Source organism: Pelobates fuscus, chromosome 1 (genome assembly GCF_036172605.1).
Source record: "Pelobates fuscus isolate aPelFus1 chromosome 1, aPelFus1.pri, whole genome shotgun sequence".
Taxonomy (NCBI): Eukaryota; Metazoa; Chordata; class Amphibia; order Anura; family Pelobatidae; genus Pelobates; species Pelobates fuscus.
Genome location: NC_086317.1, coordinates 42,278,731 through 42,301,138, shown reverse-complemented (window position 1 = coordinate 42,301,138; position 22,408 = coordinate 42,278,731). Strand labels below are relative to the sequence as shown.

Here is a 22,408-nt window from a genome sequence, read left to right as displayed (position 1 = left end):
TTTTGGATCAAGGCGTGGGTTTCTTTCAATGCGGATACTGTCTAGCCTGCAGGACCACAGGAGCACCGAAAAGTGTGAAAAAAGAATTAAGAGGGGGAAACACAAAACAGATATACCAAATCAAACAGTTGATAACGTGTCATACCACTAATTGTGTCTATGTCCTCACATGTCCATGTAACATGCACTATGTGGGGAAAACCACTAGACAGATACATATCCGCATTGAGGAACACCTACGTAATATTAAAAGGGGCTTCAAAGAGCACCCTTTGTCTTCGCACTTCATACACAAGCATCAAGGAGACGCGACCAAACTCCAGTTTATCGGTATTGAAAGGGTTAATAGAAATTGGAGGGGGGAGAATTTGGACAATAAACTAGCAAAACAAGAGATGAGGTGGGTTTTTAAGTTGAAGTCGTTATTCCCTAGAGGTTTAAATGGGGATTTTGAGGTCTGCCATTTCCTCTAATGGATAATTAAATCGCAAAGCCTGTTATGTACTTTTGTTATGATGTTTAACATCTTTTTCCTTTTTCTCTAGAGGAGAAGCTGCCAATACTTGCATGCCAGTTAGATGTGTGCTTAATATATACCTCTTGATAATAGGTTTTGAAATGGGATGAATTCCTTTTAAATGTATACATTTTTTGCCATATCTATAGCACTCCTCTAGTATGAATATGATTTGAAAAGATATAATATAGTGTGACTGCATCTATGCAGAAAACTTTTTCTCCAAGTTAGCAGAACTTCTCCTATAGATCTAAAGTGATTAGAGCTGGTATCCATTACTCTCTTGGGATGGATAACTACAGATCCTTATATTACAATGAGTCATATATCGGTACGTAACAATAATGCGTGATAATTTGGAATGAATATCCCTTTAAATTATGTAATATAGTAATATAGATCTTTTTACTATTTAAGCATTCCTTACAATTATCATCCAGCTTCCTACACTTGGATCTCTAGGTGAGGTTCTGCCCACATAAGCTATATATTATACTGCATTGATCTTATATTTTATGATATAAGTTTTTTATTATCTATTTTTATTACATATTCTTTGTATCAATGTAGTCTCAACATGATTTATATATAACATTCTGTATGAGTAGTTATGTGCAATAATAGGTTGGATACTAGCCCTGTAACGTGGGTTACCTGTTTGAAAATTATATACATATAAGTATGCTGGACTAGAGATTTAAAATCTATTAGATGCATAATACCAGCCTTTCCGAGGAAACCACGCCCCCGGACCAATGAAACAACAGAAGGGGAGGAGCAAGACACTTAAAAGACAGGGCTGGACACCAATGACGTTGTCAGAGGAAGCCTGTGGAGGCGGGCGAAACGCGTCACACATACGTCACGAGAGAGGCGGACCCGGAAGTGATCACGTGATCGGGACGGACGAAACCAGGAAGTGATTTCATATCTGCTGTTTACATGCTTTTATGTGGGTAGCTATGTTAGCATAACCCACCACTCGCAAAGTAAGAGTTTTTAACCATTTACTTTTAATAAATTGTCTTTGATACTATTCAATTGGAGGTCCTGCCTCTCTCTGTCCTATATTGCACAGCTTTATCGGTATCCAGTGAGCTTGGAGCCTAATCAGTGTGGGAATTTTCCCTCTCAAGTGGAGCATTGCAAACCCAGAGCCTGGGGTGATAGGGCTCTGGTAAATGTGAGTTTTTTTCCCTACATCCCCCTTTTCCACATATTTTGGACTTTGTCCAGATAGTCTGCACTATATGTTGTTATTCTCTATTTACAGATCAGTTTAGCGCGCTTTCTCTGGTAAATATATGTTATTTAATCTGTTTGTACTTGGTCCCCTACTATTTTTTTCTTTATACTGCCTCTCTTGTCAAACGTATTACCTCATTTGGATTCCAATACCACCTGTACGCTGATGACACTCAGATATACCTCTCCTCCTCGGACCTCTCCCCTGCCATCCTGCAATGTGTCACTGCTTGCCTTTCTTCCATCTCTGATTGGATGTCCTCCTGCTTTTTGAAACCCAATCTCTCTAAAACGGAACTCCTTGTCTTTCCTCCGCCTAATACTGATCCCCCTCTTTTGTTCTCTCTTTAAGTGACATCAGTCCATCCTTGCAAGCACGCTGTCTTGATGTTATACTTGATTCTAGCCTCATATTTGAGCCTCACATCCAATCTGTTACCAAATCCTGTAGATTCTACCTTAAAAACATAGCCCACAACCGACCCTTTGTTACACAAGATGCTACTAAGGAGCTTGTCCATGCTCTAGTAATCTCTTGCATGGATTATTGGAACTCTCTCCTAATAGGTCTTCCCACAAGTCACATTGCCCCACTACAGTCTGTAATGATTGCTGCAGCTAGACTGATTTTCCTCTCCTGTCCCTCCTCTCGCACCTCTCCCCTCTGTCAGTCCTTACATTGGCTTCCTGTATCCTATAGGAGTCAATTCAACATACTAATCCACACTTATAAAGCACTGAGCAATTCTAGCTCCTCCTATATTTCTTCACTGATCTGCAGGTATGCCCCTTCTCGGTCTCTCCGCCCTGCCCATGACCTTCTCCTGTCTGCTGCTCGCACCCGTACAGCCAACTCCCGCTTGCAGGACTTCTCGCGGGTGACTCCTTTCCTTTGGAATAGCCTGCCTACGACTACCAGACTCTCCCCTCGTCTTCAATCATTTAAAAAGTGCCTCAAAACCCATCTATTTAGGAAAGCTTATTGCCTCCCAGAGTAACCTCTACCTCACGTACCTGTCCCTTGTTCTCTCCTATAGGGCAGCACTCTACTCTCTCCTCCAGCTCTGCTTCACTTCACCTTGTTTGATTGCTACCTCCTTTTCTGTTGGGTTTTATACCCCACCTCCTATAGACTGTAAGCAGGGCCCTCTTCAACCTATTGTTCCTGTAAGTTTTTGTAATTGTCTCATTTATTGTTAAATCTCCCCCTTTCATAATATTGTAAAGTGCTACGGAATATGCTGGTGCTATATAAATGTCGATAATAATAATAATAATAATAATAATAATAAAGGGAGACTACAAGCATCAAAACAACTTTAGCTTAATGAAGCTGTTTTGACTGATAGATCATGCCCGTATTTCGTTGAAGATGATGTTTCAATGTTTTATGATCTAATTTAGTGTAATTTCCAAAGACGTTAGGGGGCTCTGATACGTATAGAGTCAAAGAGGACATAGACCCTTTAATTACATTTTTACCACCAGTTCGTAGATATTAGATAAAAGCAGCCTTGGTTTGAATAAAACTCCAAGGCATTGGTTGGGTAAAATGAGTATTATTATACCACTATAGATGTTAACCAGAGAACAGTAGAAAATATTGGACGGTATGCAGGCAGAGCGCATATTAAAAAAAAAATAACAACCTTTCATTTAACTGTGTCACATGAAATTGCTGAGATTAGCTAATTTCACAGCAGCAGCAGCTGTCAAAAGATATGCTATCCTAATATATGCAGAGCAGAGGAAGTCAAGCTGTCTGTGAGATGTTTGTAACTAGATCCTCTCGTCTAAGAGCAGCATCTTAAAAATGAAGACAATCAATATGCCTGGTCACACTGCATGTCACATCTCAAATCAGGAGAGTTCACAAGGAACTGCATTAACCCCTTAAGGACCAACCTTCTGGAATAAAAGGGAATCATGACATGTCACACATGTCATGTGTCCTTAAGGGGTTAAGAAAAATATTTGGGGCTGGGAGGGATGTTTTCCCCTTTTTGTACCTAAAAGATAAACTGCATAATCATGTTTAGAACTGAAGATGAACCAATGTAACCTTTACAAGTCTCCAGTATTTTTCATTTCATCATATCTGATATTACAAGGACAATTTACATCAATTAAGCTACAATAAGACTCCCCCCCCCCCATGTTCTTCAGATGGACGTTGAAACCTCTATTTGATGTTTAAGAATATAAAAATGCAATATGACTAGATGATATATAAACTCAAAGCAAGGATCTTACAGTGGTTTTATTTTTTCATGATCTGATTTTTTGTAATGTTTTAACAATTCTGCATTTGTTGATTAATGCTAATATAAACATCCCTCTCCCTCTACGAGACTCTCTCCACCTTTAGAGTTCCATATATTCTTTAAAAATCCATCTGTCTAATGATGCTGTGGCTAGCCACTTCCAAACTCTAAGAGACAACAACAAGCACAAGTGCATCTATTAACAAATCTAGGTCTCGATTTACCAATCATCATCCTCAAACTCCCACATATATATTCACAATTATCTTTAACTGATACTCTGTAACATAATTGTGTCCAGCTAGGCTGTCAATAGCTATAGAAGCATTGGGTAGAACAGAAAACTCTCCGATAGTAGAAATCAATTTTCGGATACATACATACACCAATGGACTACAACAGGAAGATCATTTATTATTTCAATATCCATCAAAACACTATTCTTTGCTCATAATTTTTTTTTTTTGTTTATTTTTTTTGATTGTGATAACTGTATCACATTTATTTTCCAGGTTTAAACCCTGAAATACAATACCATGCACAATCCTTCGTAGTTCAATGATTTTGCTCTCTTGCAAAACAAACACAGGCAGATGCTACAAATGCTAATCCACCATTAAAAAAAAAAAAAAACCTGGGACCTTCAACTTAAATTTCCTGTCTGGGAACTTTAGGAAATTATACTCGTCTCTGATCTAGCCATTCAGCAACTTCCCATTTGGAGTAAGTTATTCTCTCCAGTTCAATGCCACAGGACCTGGAGAGCTGCCAGTCAATCACTGCTAGGTTATGTCACTTGTTGTTGATGATTAGATATTGGAGACTCAGACCACAGCAGGAAGGCTGCAGAGTAAGAAACAAAAGAAATACAAATACAGCGGACGATTTTACAGCTTCCGCTCTCTTTTGTCATGACAGTGTTGCAAGTCTTCTACTTTGTTTACCTATGTAGGTATTACACTGGAGCTGTATTGAAGCTCCAGGAAAGTGTGAGTGCACATTTTTTACTTTACTTATCACCACTACAGTTTTAAATACTACACTATTATTTCTTCTCTGGTTCTCTTCACAGATACCTGAAGCGCTGCCCCTACCCCCCTGTTTTTATTATTTAAAAAAAAAACGCCATGCAGTGTAAAGGATCACTGTTTGGGTCTAACCTTGCCCACATACACATGAATATGTATAACTCCCCTTGTATATGTACATTTAATTGAACATGTGCACGTGTCAAACAACTTGTACGGCTGAAGGGAATCATTGCATATGTAAAATTATATTTAGAAATTAATGCTAAAATGTTTATTGGACACAATCTAAAAAAGATCTATCACAAATTCTTTGTTAAAGAAATTGAAAACCATTCCTACTATGCTTAAAAAAAAAAAAGTAGAGTAATAACTTTGGTTGCTGACAGTTCCATTTAATTCCTTGACAGGTAATTTGGGCATTGGTATACTTCATATATTACAGCTCACCCAGATCCTTGTTTAGTATATATACCCCAGCTATATTTCCTTTTTTAAAGAATAAAACCCAAGCAATGTTGTATCAGGGTATTGGTATGCTTCACATATAACGCCATAGTCAAAGAAAGGACAATGAGACCATACTGGTCCGGTGATTGAATATAGTCATATTCACATATTAAACAATATTAAAGGCCAACGTTTCTGTATTGCTGCTGGGGTTCTAGCTGCATCTACACTATCCATCGTGTTTAGGGATCCATTGTGTCTTCCCCAACAATGGTTTGGAAGTTATTTTGTTTTCAGTCTCTGGATTGGGCTATCCGACCCAAAATCCTCTTTAGGTTAATACAATTTAGTATACTTTCTTTTTCTATATTATTCTGCAATTAGTGCTCACAGAACAGTAAGATATTGCTCTATTTTTACCATTTCCTTTAGAACCTTTCCTAACAAGACGTATTGTAACAATCTCTTTGTTAGCGTTACATAACCTCACATTATTCTATTTTGTTTCTTATCTGAAGCTTTCACAGCACTTTGTTAAAATCTTGAACCATTAATTATCAACTGTATGACGTTATCTGAATTTAGAGAATATGTAGATAAAAACATGGTTTGTTGCAAAAACAACAGCACAGAGATTTTAGCTTCTACTTTTAAGAAATATATATTGGATAATAGATAATAGGCATATTACGTTTCTACAGATTTATTTGATGAACAGATAAAATGGTGTCACAAATGACTAACTAAAGGTGTGCATGTCAGACAGAAGGGTGAAAATAATGCCAGTGGAGGGCATTGGGGTTCCACTACTAAATCATGCCCCACACTGCCTGCATGTAGCAACTGATCATAGGCCCCTCATAACCTGCATGTAGCAACTGATCATAGGCCCCTCATAACCTGCATGTAGCAACTGATCATAGGCCCCTCCTAGCCTGCATGTAGCAACTGATCATAGGCCACTCATAACCTGCATGTAGCAACTGATCATATGCCCCTCCTAGCCTGCATGTAGCTACTGATCATAGGCCCCTTATAGCCTGCGTGTTGCAACTGATCATAGGCCCCTCATAGCCTGCATGTAGCAACTGATCATAGGCCCCTCATAACCTGCATGTAGCAACTGATCATAGGCCCCTTATAGCCTGCGTGTTGCAACTGATCATAGGCCCCTTATAGCCTGTGTGTTGCAACTGACCATAGGCCCCTCATAGCCTGCATGTAGCAACTGATCATAGGCACCTCATAGCCTGCATGTTGCAACTGATCATAGGCCCCTCATAGCCTGCATGTAGCAACTGATCATAGGCCCCTCCTAGCCTGCATGTAGCAACTGATCATAGGCCCCTTATAGCCTGCGTGTTGCAACTGATCATAGGTCCCTCATAGCCTGCATGTAGCAACTGATCATAGGCCCCTCATAGCCTGCATGTTGCAACTGATCATAGGCCCCTCATAGCCTGCATGTAGAGACTGATCATAGGCCCCTCATAGCCTGCATATAGCAACTGATCATAGGCCCCTCATAGCCTGCATGTTGCAACTGATCATAGGCCCCTCATAGCCTGCATGTAGAGACTGATCATAGGCCCCTCATAGCCTGCATGTAGCAACTGATCATAGGCCCCTCATAGCCTGCATGTAGAGACTGATCATAGGCTGTGTGGCTGAAATGGCCTCTGCTAACACATGGGGCAGACACAGAGCCATCTGCCATTGTTTTCCTGTACTTTGAAAGTCTTAGTTGACCTCAGTTGACCTTAGTTGACCTCAGTTGACCTCAAGTATTATTGCCTAATCAACAAGAGCTATTGATACAGTAATGGATGAATGAGTGCTATGGATTTTAGTGCTAATACATCATTACCACTAAAAACAAAATAGTGGTGTTTTGTTAATTAGACATCTGAAGTGTTTAAATTAAGATTAGAAACTGTGGTAAATCTAGCTCACTAAGGCTTTTTTTTAAGCTCAACAATTTTGGCAGAAATGTTGCAAGCAAGCTGTCAACTCACACTGCTCATTGTTTAATATATATACCCCAGCTATATTGACATTTTCAAGAATAAAATCCAAGCAATGTTATGTTGGGGTATTGGTATGCTTCAGATATGACACCATCGTCAAAGAGAGCCCAATGAGACCATACCAGTCCGATGTTTGAATACAGCCATATTCACATATTGAACATCATTACAGGCCAACATTTCTTTATTGTTGCTTGGGTCCGAACTTCATCTACACTACCCATCGTATTTAGGGAACCATTGAGTATTCCCCAAGAATGGTTTGACAGTTATTCCTGTTTCACTCTCTGGATTGGGATATCTGAACCAAAATCCTGTCTAGGTTAAATACAATTTAGTATACTTTATTCTGTAATTAGTGCTGCTGAACAATAAGATGCTTCTCTATTGTTTCGGTAAGTACAAATATTTCAGCGAGTACAGCCTGAGCTCTGCTTTACTTTGTTTCCATTTAGTTTCCGAACCTTTCCTAACAAGGCGTATTGTAACAATCTCTTTGTCAGAGTTACATAACCTCACATTATTCTATTTAGTTTCTTATCTGAAGCTATCACAGCACTTTGTCACAATCTTGAACCATTAACTATCAATTGTATGACGTGATCTGATTTGGTGAAAATGTATGCAAAAACACAGCTTGTAGCAAAAACAAAAGCATAGAGATTTTATCTTTTGATTTTAAGAACTGTCTTTACAGTATGTGTGTATGTGTGGGGTTGCTTGTGGTATTTCATGTTAAAGGCTGCTTGTGGGGTTGAGTGTGTGTATTTACATTGTCAGTGGTGTTGTGTTTGTGGGGACTGTGTGCGTTTGTTTGTGGGTTGTTTGTATTATTTGTAGGAGGAAGATGATTTTTCTAGAGCTCTGAGTATATCTAGCAGTGAGGGTGACTTCCTCGGGGTCCAGTGGGGCTGGGCTGGCCAGATACTGGTCAAGGGAAGGAACTACGATAGCTGCTGTGGGCTGCTCTACTACAAAGTGGATTCTGCTCACAACTGCTGGGAGGAAGCGATTTGAGATCACTTCTTGTAAGTTTTGCAATGTGTAAATTAAAGATTGTCCCTCAACACCTGCAATCACCGCTCAGTTTATCTGAAGTCCCACTGGGACTCCTGATAGGCCAGAGCGCGTTTGTCTCTGGCAGCCTTAAGTGCCGTTCAAAAGCACCATGAGTACCATGCAGGGCACACATGCCCTAGGTTGCTGACCCGTGCAGTAAGGGATTAATGAGTGCTATGGATTTTGGTGCCAACACATCACTACCACTAAAAACAAAATGTTTTGTTAATTTGACATCTGAAGTGTAAAAAATGTAGAAACCATGGTAAATATAACTCGCTGATACTTTTTCAGGTTTAACAATTTTGGCTGAAATGTTGCAAGCTAGTAGTCAACTCACCCAGATCATTGTTTAGCAAATAAATCCCATGTATATTGTGCATTTTCAAGGATAAAACCCAAAATGAGCTAAATTTCAGCGGGCCTTTATGAACATGAATCTCTCAATCATTAGTATGTTGTATTTCTGGGATGCCCTCAAAAACTTTCATTGATTCAACATAAGGACAAACAATTCGTTCTAATTAGTTGCAGGATGCTTCAGAAGATTAATCAGTTTGAAAATCAAAAAGCCACAACACGTTCTTCTCATGCTATTTTAAGAGGCTTGAACTACTGAACTGAGATTCCAAAGCAAACTCTCTTCTGATTTGGCAAGAGCGGCTAAGTAGTTCTCAAGCTGGCAAGTTCCAAATCAGTTTCCCTCGTGTTGTTTTCTCCTGCCAAGAACACAGCATAATATTTTTTCTCTCTCTCAATCTTTTTTTAGTAATATGATGTTCACGCTGGAAAATAATGTTTGTTTCGGTGCCCTATGATGTTGACTTACACAAAATATACATCTTATATAACATACATTCAAAATAAACACAATACATTCATTAATGTAAACATACAATTACATAAGCTTCAAAAAAAACCTCTATTATTCTAATATTAACCCCTTGAGGACACAACTTCAGAAATAAAAGGGAATCATGACGGAATATTTCCGTCATGTGTCCTTAAGAGGTTAAACATTTTTCGTTTTGGGGATATTCCTCTGTGTATGATGATTGCAATGAATGATGGAGTATGTAGTCTAAAAGAACCAGACAACTGGACACTGTCTATCTCTGCTTTAAATATGTTTCAATGCTCAGACCATTCTTCCAATTCTGTATTAATTCGGTACAGCAGGAAACGTCATAAATGCATCAGTCTCGGCAATGCACAGTTTGACATATACCATACAATACAAGTCTCTAACCGAGACCTTCATGTCCCAATATCCTGAGATTAGTGGGGGTTACGCTCGAAGGCAGCCGCTGCTATTTGCAGGTTCCACCATTTTAATTATGCCTTTTCCTGTAAATGAAATATATGACTGAAAAGGAGCTGAGGAGACAGAAACAGGATGATTCTCTCTCCCAAACACATCTTCCAGCATATCATAATAAATATCAGTTTCTCTCTTGTAGTGTAACTCCCTGACCACAAACCTTAGACTAAAGGAACCCTAGCCTTAGGCCTAAATCTAACCCCCAGCTCTAACCCTAAAACTAAGGTTAAGGAAACAATACCTTTTTTCTAGCCATCTAGTTTAATACAATTATTGATATTGTGGTTTATGATAATATCTCCAGAACCCTTTGATAGCATTAAATGAACTATTGCATGTTGTAGTGGTTATGGTGGTAGGAGTGGTCTGGTGCCAACCCCCAAATGTAATTAATTAAATCCTTTGCTAACGGTTTGATTTCTTACCTAGTGACCAGTGGGCTACCTCTCTGGAAGCTCTCTGCCTGAGCTGGGACTGGCAGTGCAGGGTTTAGCTCATTGGTTGAAAGCTATCAGATGATGCTCTCAGCCAAAGTGACCCTGAACTGAAGGACATTGCTCAAGAGAGCTAATGGAAGCTCCTACTAAGAGGAGAGGAAGAGATGGCAAACATTGGGTAAGAAGTCAAACTTTTTGGTTTTGGAGTGTTTCTTTAATTTCCTATAATACACCATTCACTGTTATGCAAAATGAATGCTAGCCCTAACCTTCATTAAATAAAAGATACATAATGCATAGTGCTAAAGTAACTTTGGTCCTGAACTTGCATTTGGAAGGACTTCCCTGCTCTAGATGCAAGTTTACCCTTTCTATTACAGTCTTTCCCGATAGCTGGCTGCTTGGATCACTTCCCCAGTTAGTTCCCAGGTACTTCCAGTTTGGTGCCTGAAATATCCCAAGCTACAGGCATAAAGCAAGCTGGCTATCAGCTTACAAAAAACACACACACACACACACACACACACACACTCTCTCTCTCTCTCTCTCTTTTAATGAAGTAGAATATGCCTTTATTTAAACCCCTGTGTGCATTCTAAACCTTGGCATTGCAAGTTTTTGTAAACTACAATTCCCATGAGGCTGTGAGCTTCCGTGAGCTTTTAGGCTCACAAATAACTAGAGTGCCAGGGGTAGTCGACAGTGCTCCACTACTCCCACATGAGACCAGTTTAATCCGTTTGTTAATATACGGAACAGCCTAAACCTGGAATTCATTGCCGGGTATTTTGGTTACTAATGCAGCTGTTTAAAGTGTTTGATTTGGCTAGAGAACAGAAAAAGCATGACATACCAATTTCGTGAGCGACAGTAAAAGCTGCATGTAGGCCGTCATCCTCAATTACTGCACAGCTGCGTTCAGGAGAGCATATGGTTCCAACGTCTGCCATTCCCAGGGTATCACATGAATGATGCCCACATAAATCCTGTACAAGAAGGAAAAAATAAGTAATGCAAATCATTTTTTACACTAACAGTGAGCAATAACATGTTGTCAGCCACTTACATAGAGCAAACCTTTGGCTCAAACTCTGAATGATAGTTTGGCAAGACTGGAGCAAATTGCAAACATCACCTGTCCATACTAACACTTGGTTTCCTGCCTTCATACAGACATACATCGTTTACAGCACTATTTGTTGTTCAAAGCAAGTTAAAGACATACGGATAGGATTACACCGTTTCCCTTAAAAAAGCATGCATTCCAATAGAGACACACCATCGTATAGATAAAGGCATTTTTTTGTGAGGTCAGTGATTGTGCGAGTTGCAGTGAAACTTAAAATGTATAGCCACGGTTAGAAAATCCAAAATGTTGGTGTTTATTCATCAAACATATGCTTAAAAAAATTCTGTTTCGTTTTGGCCACTTTGACGTACTTTTTCAGACTTGGCAGTAACTTTGTTACAATGCATCATTCAGGGAATATTCAGGGAATAAATTCACGGCATGTATATTGTACGTTTTTCTGGAGTTTAGTCACACGCAGTGGAATGTAGTAAAATGAAAACTAAATTGCAAAAAAAGGGCAAAAATGTGCTGATTTAGCTATAGTCACAGTTGGCGAACTCTAGCTTAAACTTTGCAATTCAGTTTTAAATTCAGTACTATTTGGAGTAACGTAAATACCTTTTTCACAGCTTTGGTTAAAGTGGAATGGGGGTAGGATAGGGGCATGCACAAAAACTGGGTCATATCAGCACAGTGTGTATTTTGTTTTCCGAAATATGCATTTTACTTGTCTAACCCATGGCTATTGGGAGGTAATGAGTTTTAAAAAAAAAAAAATGGCATAATTTCTCAAATTCATGTTTTCACAGAAACAGGATAATTAAATTAGATGCCATAGACTGGCAGAATTAAAGGAACATTGCCAACCCCTAAAGCACTTTAGCTTGCTTAGCGTACAAATTGCGAGAGAAATTGGCACTTTTATAAACCCTTCTTTGTAACACCACCCTGTGTTAAGCAGACGGCTAGGAGGGTTTCCATTCTCACCCGCTATGAACTATTGCTTCACATAGAGAAGGTGTTGGACAACTGCAGGGCACTCATTTCTTTTATAAGAAGCATTGGATTGGCTGGGACATCATAACTAGTGATGATCGTCCAGTAGCAGAGCATAACTAAGGCGAGAAGCTGGTCTTGCCACTGGGTTAGAGGTCAGTAACTTGATTTTCTAGAGACGGAGTGTGGGATATAACGAATGGAACAATCAAAGGACAAAAACATGTCTGTATTTGTGATACTGGTTTATCCCTTTAAGTTTTCTGCACTGGATTCAATATATTTGTTTATATGCAACTTCCTCAAAATATTTCCAGTTAAATAGTGCCATTACTGTACAATGCCCCAGTTCCCCTGAAATTCACTGATAGAGCGAGGTACCGCTGGATTAAGATATAGAGTCACTAAAGCACAACCGTCACCTCAACAATTTTTCATATACTAATCCTTTCATCAAGCTTTGAAAGGAAATTGATTTTTTAAATGAAATATAGCTAAAAAAAAGAAAAAGAGAAAAATGTATCTTTCAGTATGTAACAAGATCATTCAGCCATATATAAGGAAATTTGGTCGGACAGTGTTGAAAAACCTGCAGTTAGTCTCTATGGTCTTCCCTGTTTCTGTGCAGGGAGTGAAGCAGGGAAGACCATAGAGACTGCTGGTTTCCAAGGTGTATGTATATAGAAACATAGAAACATAGAATGTGATGGCAGATAAGAACCATTCGACCCATCTAGTCTGCCCAATATTCTAAATACTTTCATTAGTCCCTGGCCTTATCTTATAGTTAGGATAACCTTATGCCTATCCCACGCATGCTTAAACTCCTTCACTGTGTTAACCTCTACCACTTAAGCTGGAAGGCTATTCCATGAATCCACTACCCTCTCAGTAAAGTTATACTTCCTGATATTATTTTTTAACTTTTGTCCCTCTAATTTAATGTCCTCTTTTTTTTTCTTCTTTTAAATATAGTCTCCTCCTTTACTGTGTTGATTCCCTTTATGTATTTAAATGTTTCTATCATATCCCCCTGTCTTTCCCCCTGTCGTCTTTCCCCCTGTCGTCTTTCCTCCAAGCTATAGATGTTAAGATCCTTTAACGTTCCCTGGTAAGTTTTATCCTGCAATCCATGAACCAGTTTAGTAGCCCTTCTTTGAACTCTCTCTAAGGTATCAATATCCTTCTGAAGATACGGTCTCCAGTACTGCGTACAATACTCCAAGTGAGGTCTCACCAGTGTTCTGTACAATGGCATGAGCACTTCCCTCTTTCTACTGCTAATACCTCTCCCTATACAACCAAGCATTCTGCTAGCATTTCCTGCTGCTCTATTACATTGTCTGCCTACCTTTAAGTCATCAGAAATTATCACCCCTAAATCCCTTTCCTCAGATGTTGAGGTTAGTAGGGTATCAAATATTCTGTACTCTGCCCTTGTGTTTTTACATCCAAGATGCATTATCTTGCACTTATCCACATTAAATGTCAGCTGCCACAACTCTGACCATTTTTCTAGTTTACCGAAATCATTTGCCATTTGGCTTATCCCTCCTGGAACATCATTCCGGTTACATATGGCTGACAGATCCTGTCATATACTTAAGCATGGGTTTTTCTCATTTTTTCAATTCATAATTAATTTAAAAAAATATATTTCCTTTCAAAACTTGATGAAAGGATTATTATATATATATATTTTTGGGGGAGATGACAGTTGTCCTTTAAAAGGACACTATAGTCACCTAGACCACTTCAGCTCAATGAAGTGGTCTGGGTGCCAGGTCCCTCAGGTGTTAACCCTCACATGTAAACACAGCAGTTTCAGAGAATCTGCTATGTTTACATAGCAAGGTTAATCCAACCTCTAGTGGCTGTCTTCCTGACAGCCTCTAGAGGAGCTTCTGCGATGCTGGATGCGAAATTCACATCCAGAAAATTCAAAGGAAAGCATTGAGAAATGCTTTCCTTTGGACTGTTAGAATGTGCGCGTGGCTCTTGCCACGCATGCTCATTCCGCTCCACTTGGGAGCTGACATCGGCGGGGGAGGAGAGGTCACCAGCGCCGAGGGAGCGTGGCGCTGGATTAAGGTAAGTGGCTGAAGGGGTTTTAACCCCTTCAGCCCAGCGGGAGGGGGACCCTGAGGGTGAGGGTCCCCCAAGGATGACATAGTGTCAGGAAAACTAGTTTGTGATCCTTTAAGTCTACTGACAAACAAACCGTTAAAAATATTGTATATAAATATTGTATATATTTTTACATCACTTGAGCAATTTCTACTTTTGTGAAGTATTTAACTAGTTCCATCCTGTTCACCTAAGACAGAGGAAACTCAGGGGAGTCTGAGTCCACAGCAGTATCCAGACTTTGCTTGTCCCTGTCTTGGCAGACAGAACATTCATTAAATACAAGGTTTTATCTACACTTAGCTGTTACACCCATCTCTCCAAATGATAAGGATTTTCTCAAAACCTGTAAATAGTATCTACTGATTTTTCTAGTAAGAGCTATGGGCTCTGAATTCTTTATCTTTATAAAACACTTATAAAAACACTTAACATCAAGTAAAGACAAAAATTAATTTTGGGTGTAATTGCTAGACAGCAAATTGTGGTGACATAAAAGGGTCAGAATAGTTTTTAATATTTCACTTTTCCTTGGGCTAAAACTGAATTCTTTACCATCATATGCTATTTAAAACATTTAAAAGTTAAAGAATCTAGATTTCATTTTGTTTACAAAAGTTACATTGTAAAACAGTTTTTGATAAATCTGTTGATGACAGCTAGTCCTACAGAAAGTTGTAAGCATGTTAAAATCTGCCTTCGCTACAGCTGCTCCATGTTGAATTTTCGTTTTACTTTTTTTTTTTGAACGGATAGCTGTCTTTGCTGAGTGCTTTTTTTGTTTTTTTGTTTTTTAATCTTCATAGAAATCCAGGATCTCTTCATTCATAATTTTAGTCTAAATAATTACTTGTCAATTAAGTATTCTTCTTATTCTTGGATAATGAAGCCTGTCTTCGAATCACAAACAGAAACAACGTTCCTTTTCCCAAAACTGCAATTCTTATCCAAAGATATTTTTACAGATCCAAGGATCACATTCCTTTTCAAAAGATTGATCCCCTTTTTTGAGGATCACTGCCTTTAATTAAGGATCATCCACGTCTTAGCCAATTAATAGATTCCTTGTTAAAAAATTGCCAATTTATCAATAGGTATCTTCTGTCTTCCTAAAACAACTTAAAAAAAAAACAAAATAAAAAGCAATGGCAGATAGATGTCTAAGTATAACACTCCCTAACTAGGGCTTAAGGATCTGTACACACCTCCAAAGCTTCACACTCCTTAAATTATCCGAAGCCATAGTTCATCTCAGTGTCTTATTCCCACACAGTATGGAAAACTCTTTGATATAGTGGATGTTCTCATCCAAACTAAACTAAATCAGTCTCAGGGCAATCAGCCAATTATTGACTCTGACAAAACATATTTCAGAGCACACCAGCTGTCTGCAGAAGAGTAATACTCAATGAGAGCACAGAAATTTAGTAATGCCTTCAAGATTGTGAGATATATGCTATTGTCAAGCCTTCACTATCTATCACATTGAACCCATGTACTTTTGAACGTATTTGGTGGACTAAGTGCTTTTTAGTTTGTTTGAATCATGTAATCATAGATAGATGTCCGAATCCAGAACAAGAGAGTTTAATTTCAGAACATTCATGGCACCTGCACAAAATAATACATTGGGGAATAGGTTTTTGGAACACATGGAGAAAAAAGTCCACTGTCTGATTAAAACAAAGCTACAATTTCACTAAAGCTTTAGATGTTTGAAAGGTTAGCTACAAGGGGCTAATCCTTGCAAATCAAATTTTACACATCACATAACCAAATTGGCCTTTACTGCCACTTACTGACATTATATACGTTCGACACATTAGTTCTTAACAGTTTTTCCCAAGATCTTCTCATTTACTCATTTACTTACCCTACAAAGCAATATAATGTTTATTTTTTTATCTCAAAATATTAAGAATTAATTCAATTTGCTTCAATTTGCCTCTTTAGTGTCACACTGTAGCTTAATCTACTGTACATTAACTTGACGTCATTTTTATTATGCAAAAGATCGAGAACCTGCATTTTCTTCTTAAATGAATTGAGAAACTACAACATTTTCTTCTTGATTGTCATATAAGAAGAACTAATGAAACATCTTGCCATCGACCAATATTCATTAACCAAATTATTTATTTGAGATTTTAGCGCACTGTAGTGGTTATGGCGTAATACGTACCCTAGTGGTCCCGGCATGTAAGTTGTCAAACTGTTTAATAATGATTTCACTTTTTACCTGCTGGTCACTGCTCCCTAAGTCCCCTCAGCCAGAAGCTCTCAGCTAAGTGCAGGATTGCAGGCCTTAGTTCACGGGCAGAGAGTGATCACCAAGCTATGTTTTGAAACTATACTCTTAGCCAATAAGCTGACCCGGCATGACTTGTAGATTACAGTTAGAAGTCAAATAATTACTAAATTGTTTGACTACTTACATTGTGGAGAGGGTGCTAGGCCACTCTTGGCAGCATAACTACTGCAGCACTCTGCAATGGTCACTGTGCTTGAAGTGTTCAACTGTGTCTTCACCCTCTGTGTGGACATTCGTTTCCCCATAAATCAAACTAAGGGCTACAGTGGTTAAGGTGCTTGCTAAGCATATCTATCTGTAGGTGTAAATTTAAAATACTAGCCTTTACCTATTAACTTTTAAACAACTCTAGCTCCTGTTATATCTCTTCACTAATGCGTATGTACTCCACTTCTCGGTCTCTTCACTCTGCCGGTGAATTTCTTCTGTCTGCTGCTCACACCCTTACTGCTAACTCGCGCTTATATGACTTCTAGAGCCGCCCCTTTCCTTTGGTACAGCCTGCCAAACATTATCATACTCTCCCCTAGTCTTCAGTCATTTAAGAAGTCCCTCAAAACCCATCTCTTCGAAAAGCTTATAGCCTCCCAGAGTAAATTCTATTTCACAAAACTGCCATTAGCTATCTCCTAAGGGACTACACTCCACTCTCACCTCCAGTTTTGCTCTTTTCCCACCTGGTCATTTGGTTGCTACCCCCCTTCCTTTTGTGTTTTATACTCCACCTCCTCTAGACTGTAAGCTCGTTTGAACAGGGTCCTCATCTACCTATTGTTCCTGTAACATGTTGTAATTGTCTCATTTATTGATAAATCCCCCCCCCCCCCCCCCATTTTATAATAATGCAAATAGCTGTGGAATAAGTTGGTGCTATATACATGCCAAAATAATAATAATAATAAAAAGGTGATACTTTTTTTGTAAGTACCAGTATTTAAGCACCATGCAGCATGTAATAGTGTGTTGATGACTAAAGCATTTAGATTACATAATGGAAGATATTAACAGGTTTCATTTAGTACGTTTTTTTATTTTCATTCGGCAAATAGACATACACTCCATCTCAGCCACAGACATTGGCTAACAGAAGAGGATGTTTAAAAGACAGATAATTCTTTGACAATGACAGCTGACACATTTGGCACAATGGGAAGAGTTAGAGAAAGGGAATATAATACAATGTTATAAAGAAAGGAAGGAAATGAGGGAAGTTCAGGAGTTAACGTCTAGTGGGAGCATCATATTGGATATGTGAACACGTAGAATATTATCTGTGGGAAGCACTGTCTTGATACAGCTGACATTACCCAGTTAAAACAGATTCCAAATTGGCATAGAGAATGATCATACTATTCTTTTATCCATACATAGACTGTAATTGAAATATCGGTGAATCTCCATCTCCCAATTCAATTATACTATATTCATTTTTATAGGGATATGAAATCGCTATTGGAAAGATTGCATAGTATTAGAAATGTGTGCTACAATAACAGACATTTTCTCCTTTAGTAATATTTAAACAAGTCAGTATAAAGAGCACTTTGGAAGAAGTTCTGAATATGAAGCAATCACCATGGGAATAAATGGAATGTGATTGCTTTTGGAGCTTTGGTCCGGAGTTACTTTTAATATATAAACCCAACTAAGAAAATCAAGCTGCGCAAGGTTAGCTGTAACAGTTGATAAATGGATTTAAATAGATCCATTCTCATCTTGGACAGCAACATTTAATTGAGTGAATTTATCAATTGATAGATACCATAAGTTTCATGCTTGAGCAAAAAATCTGTTTATAATTAAATCCACAAACAGCTACAGCCTACAGGTATATGTTTGTACCAAATACTATGGGAAAGCCAATGGAGCAATGCTGAGAGTCTTAGTTAAACTCAATCACAAAACACAATATTGTATTATTTGTCAAAATAGACCAAGGCACCAAGTTTTCTTACATGAAAGCCACTCATTTTGACAAACTTGCCAGTCCTTTGATTACTTAGAACACTGAACTCAAATTACAGCCTTGTCTTCATACATACTGTATCCACGAAGCTAGATCGTAGAACCAATGTTTCAGTTATGTAGTAGTCAGAATTGTATATATAAATTAAAAACACAGAGCAGCCAGAGAAAATCCAACAATTAAAGAACAATTATTTTACTACAAAAGTCTGATAAATGCTAACCATCCCAGTCATTGCATATACTAAGCATGATAGGCATGTTTATTATAATAGAGCAGGGATAGAAACTCCAGATGTTGTGTATTGCATCTCCGTAATGCTCTTACAACGCATCAAGGGAGATGTAGTCCACAACATCTGCAGTGCTGAAGGTTACCTATCCCTGTAATGGAGGAACACTGTGTTTCATAAACACTCCTCTCTGTTCTAATTCAAAGATAGCATGATCTCTGGTAACAGAATACCCTATTCCTATTGACGACCATATTCTATTACCATATTCTCAAGGACAATAAAAGGGAAAGAAGCAGTTATACTTTTATCACAAATAAAACAACCTTATCCCATGTAAATCATAATTACAAAACCAAAAGGGTGCAAAACAAGAACCAAAAAAAATAATATAATCTGGGTCTTCACCCAATGTATACATGATTTAAGTATGATTCAGACAGAACAATGTTTCGTTATTCACTCAAATCATTTGACGGTTAGTAATTATTTTACTACTATCTGTTCAAAAAACATTGTCCCACGATTGACACATTTCATATAGTGGCAATCTCTTACATAACAGAGAAACGTAGCACATGTTACAAATGACCGTATACATAATACACAAATAGAGAAACACTCAAGTTATTTCCATACCATAGTACAGCTAAGGTCACTTGGAGGACCGGCATCGTGTGCCTGCCAAACCAAACGAAACGCACAACACAAGTTAACAAGGCCAGAATTTCCATCTGCACCAAGATAACTTAAAAAGCGTGCATTTTCTGTAAGCTGACTGCTTTGAGATGGTAAAATTAACCAGCATACTTATCCTTAAAACATGCGGCTGGAAATAATTATTATTATTAAAAAAAAAAATTTAAAAAATTAGGACACTTGCCAAAAAAAAAAAGAAATCAATAAAAAAATGCAGTACTAAAATCATAAAAAATTCTAGACACACGATGCCACACTACCTGATAACAATTAACACAATAAAACTGCATTTATGAATACATTCAATCATTATTTACTCAGCTACCCAATGCATATTGATTCTAACATGTCTAGAACAAAAATAACAGTGGGACAAGTGCATAATAACCGTGCAGCTGGTGTTCTACAATGCCAAACCAAACCAAAAATGAAAATAATCATGTCAAACTATACATGTTAAAAAACAACAACCATACTCTACATAATAAAAGAAACAGAAAATTGAATTCACGGAATGGTCTGAAAATAATCCTTTTGATATTGTACAGCTTCTCTGTGGTCAGACACTGACCAATGTCTAATTACACGGTATCGTTCCAACATAACACTGGAAAATAACAAGACTGGGTTAAAGAAATATGATATAGAACAATTGTGTTCTCACTTGTGCAATGTCGGTTTTATTCCTTGTCTTGTGTCCTGTTGGCAACAGTGAGGTAGCAAGCAGATATTATGCAGGGCCTTTTCTAGCCAGTCACTCTGTGGGTTTGTGCATTAACTGGTGGCCTACTATTTTAATGACCTTCTCGACTGGACTGGTCCCAGGGTACATATTACAGGCCCAAGGGTATATTTTACAGGAGACTGCAATATGTGGGTTTGACCAGATTACCAAACAATATAAGCATGCCTAATGTCCCTGGAGGGTTTAGAAGGTGACCTCAAGGTGAGAGGAGACAGTACTTGTAACAATCACATGCTGGTTGTCTTTGGTGTCAGTGGAGTTTGTATCTCTTAGGCATGCACAGATCTCTGTGAATGTTCTTTTACACTGAATTAGAAGTTCTACCAGGTAGAATAAAAACACACCAATAAAGTTTAAATACTTTGTATACAAGGGAAGAACGGATTACGTTGATCAACGATCACAAAGGCAAACTAACACAGGGTCACCTAATGCATAGTGATAAAATAGTGAAAATTATAGCACATACTGCTCACTGAATTGTAGTATATACAGAACTGCAGAGGTATCCTGACTGGTATGGACAGCGACATTCTTACACATTATCTACTTGAGAATGCAGGGTTCACCAAGTATACAAGGTTACAATGAGTGTGAATTAAAGGGACGCTATAGACACCAAAACAACTTTAACTTAATGAAGCAGTTTTGGTGTATAGATCATGCCCCTTCAGTTTCACTGCTCAATTCTCTGCCATTTAGGAGTTAAATTACTTTGTTTATATAGCCCTAGTTACACCTACCTGTATGTGACCTACACAGCCTTCCTAAACACTTCCTGAAAAATAACCTAATTATTGTAGGTTTGTTTATTGCACAATCTATTTTATCTAGAAAGTGTATCTCCTGCTCTGTTTAATAGTCTTTTAGATCCTGCCGTAGCCTTCTGTGTGATTAAAGTTAAATTTACAGAGAAGGAGATAAAAAAAAAATTTCATGTAGGCTCTGTGAGTCACAGCCATGGGAGATGTGGCTAGGGCTGAATTATCAGAAACAAAAGTGAATTATCTCCGGCCGCCTTATTAACAACTTTATAACAGCTCTCACAATTACCGTAAGAACTTTGTGGTCAAACATAATACAGAATAACAAGCGTCTTTGAATAAACAAACTTGGCAGGATTTTTTATGGAAAATACTCAGACAGCATCTTCACATATTTAGAAAACCTTAATGAATAAATGAGGTTTTAGCAGAGACTTGTATCTTAGAAAGATTGGTACTATAAATTGTAAAGATATCATGTCCACCGTGGTAACAAAATCAGGAGAGAACGTCCTATATACATACATATATAATATTTGGCCTATGGGAACATTTCATGTAAGCGACTGATAAGAAGTTCTTTGCATGTCTAGCTGCAGGTAATTTCACACATCTTCTCTGTCTTTTCTTTGATACGTATTTATGTTCTGTATGTTTGATCAACCCTCTCACATGTTGCATTCTTGACACCTTCTGTGATACTGTTCTTGCATTCTAAGTGGCAATCAAGTGCACTTGAGATGATTAGAGATCCCCGAGGTTATCAATCAAATATGCATATTAAGAAAACAGAGCAACATCACACAAGGATTTGAAAAGCTGTGACTATAGGAGTCGGGGACATTTGGTAAACATCTCACTCACCTTGTGTCTTTGCAGTTTAGCTTTAGTGTTTATTGTAGGGTGGTTTCGTATAATATTTGTAAAATGCTAAATTATTATGAAAAGCCATATGTAGACTGTCAATGTCCTCATTCAAAACAAAATTACATTACTTGTAGATTGCTTCCCTCTTTATGGATTACTTTCTCTGTATGTATTTACTACTGTAAACGTACTTGCAAACATAGCACAGGTTGGAGATGCATTTACCAGAAATCGGAATTAAAATTAAAAGAGGGTTTGTTTATGAAAACACGAATGGCTGG

At 38.1% G+C, this 22,408-nt stretch overlaps 1 protein-coding gene across 1 annotated transcript in view; it reads right to left on the bottom strand.

Annotated features, from left to right (window-relative positions):
- ADAMTS5 (ADAM metallopeptidase with thrombospondin type 1 motif 5) overlaps positions 1-22,408 on the bottom strand; it is an 83,210-nt gene that overhangs the window by 42,188 nt on the left and 18,614 nt on the right. Inside the window, exon 2 of the mRNA XM_063448234.1 lies at positions 11,202-11,334. Coding sequence (XP_063304304.1) covers positions 11,202-11,334 — 133 coding nt within the window. The remainder of the gene's footprint in view (positions 1-11,201; positions 11,335-22,408) is intronic.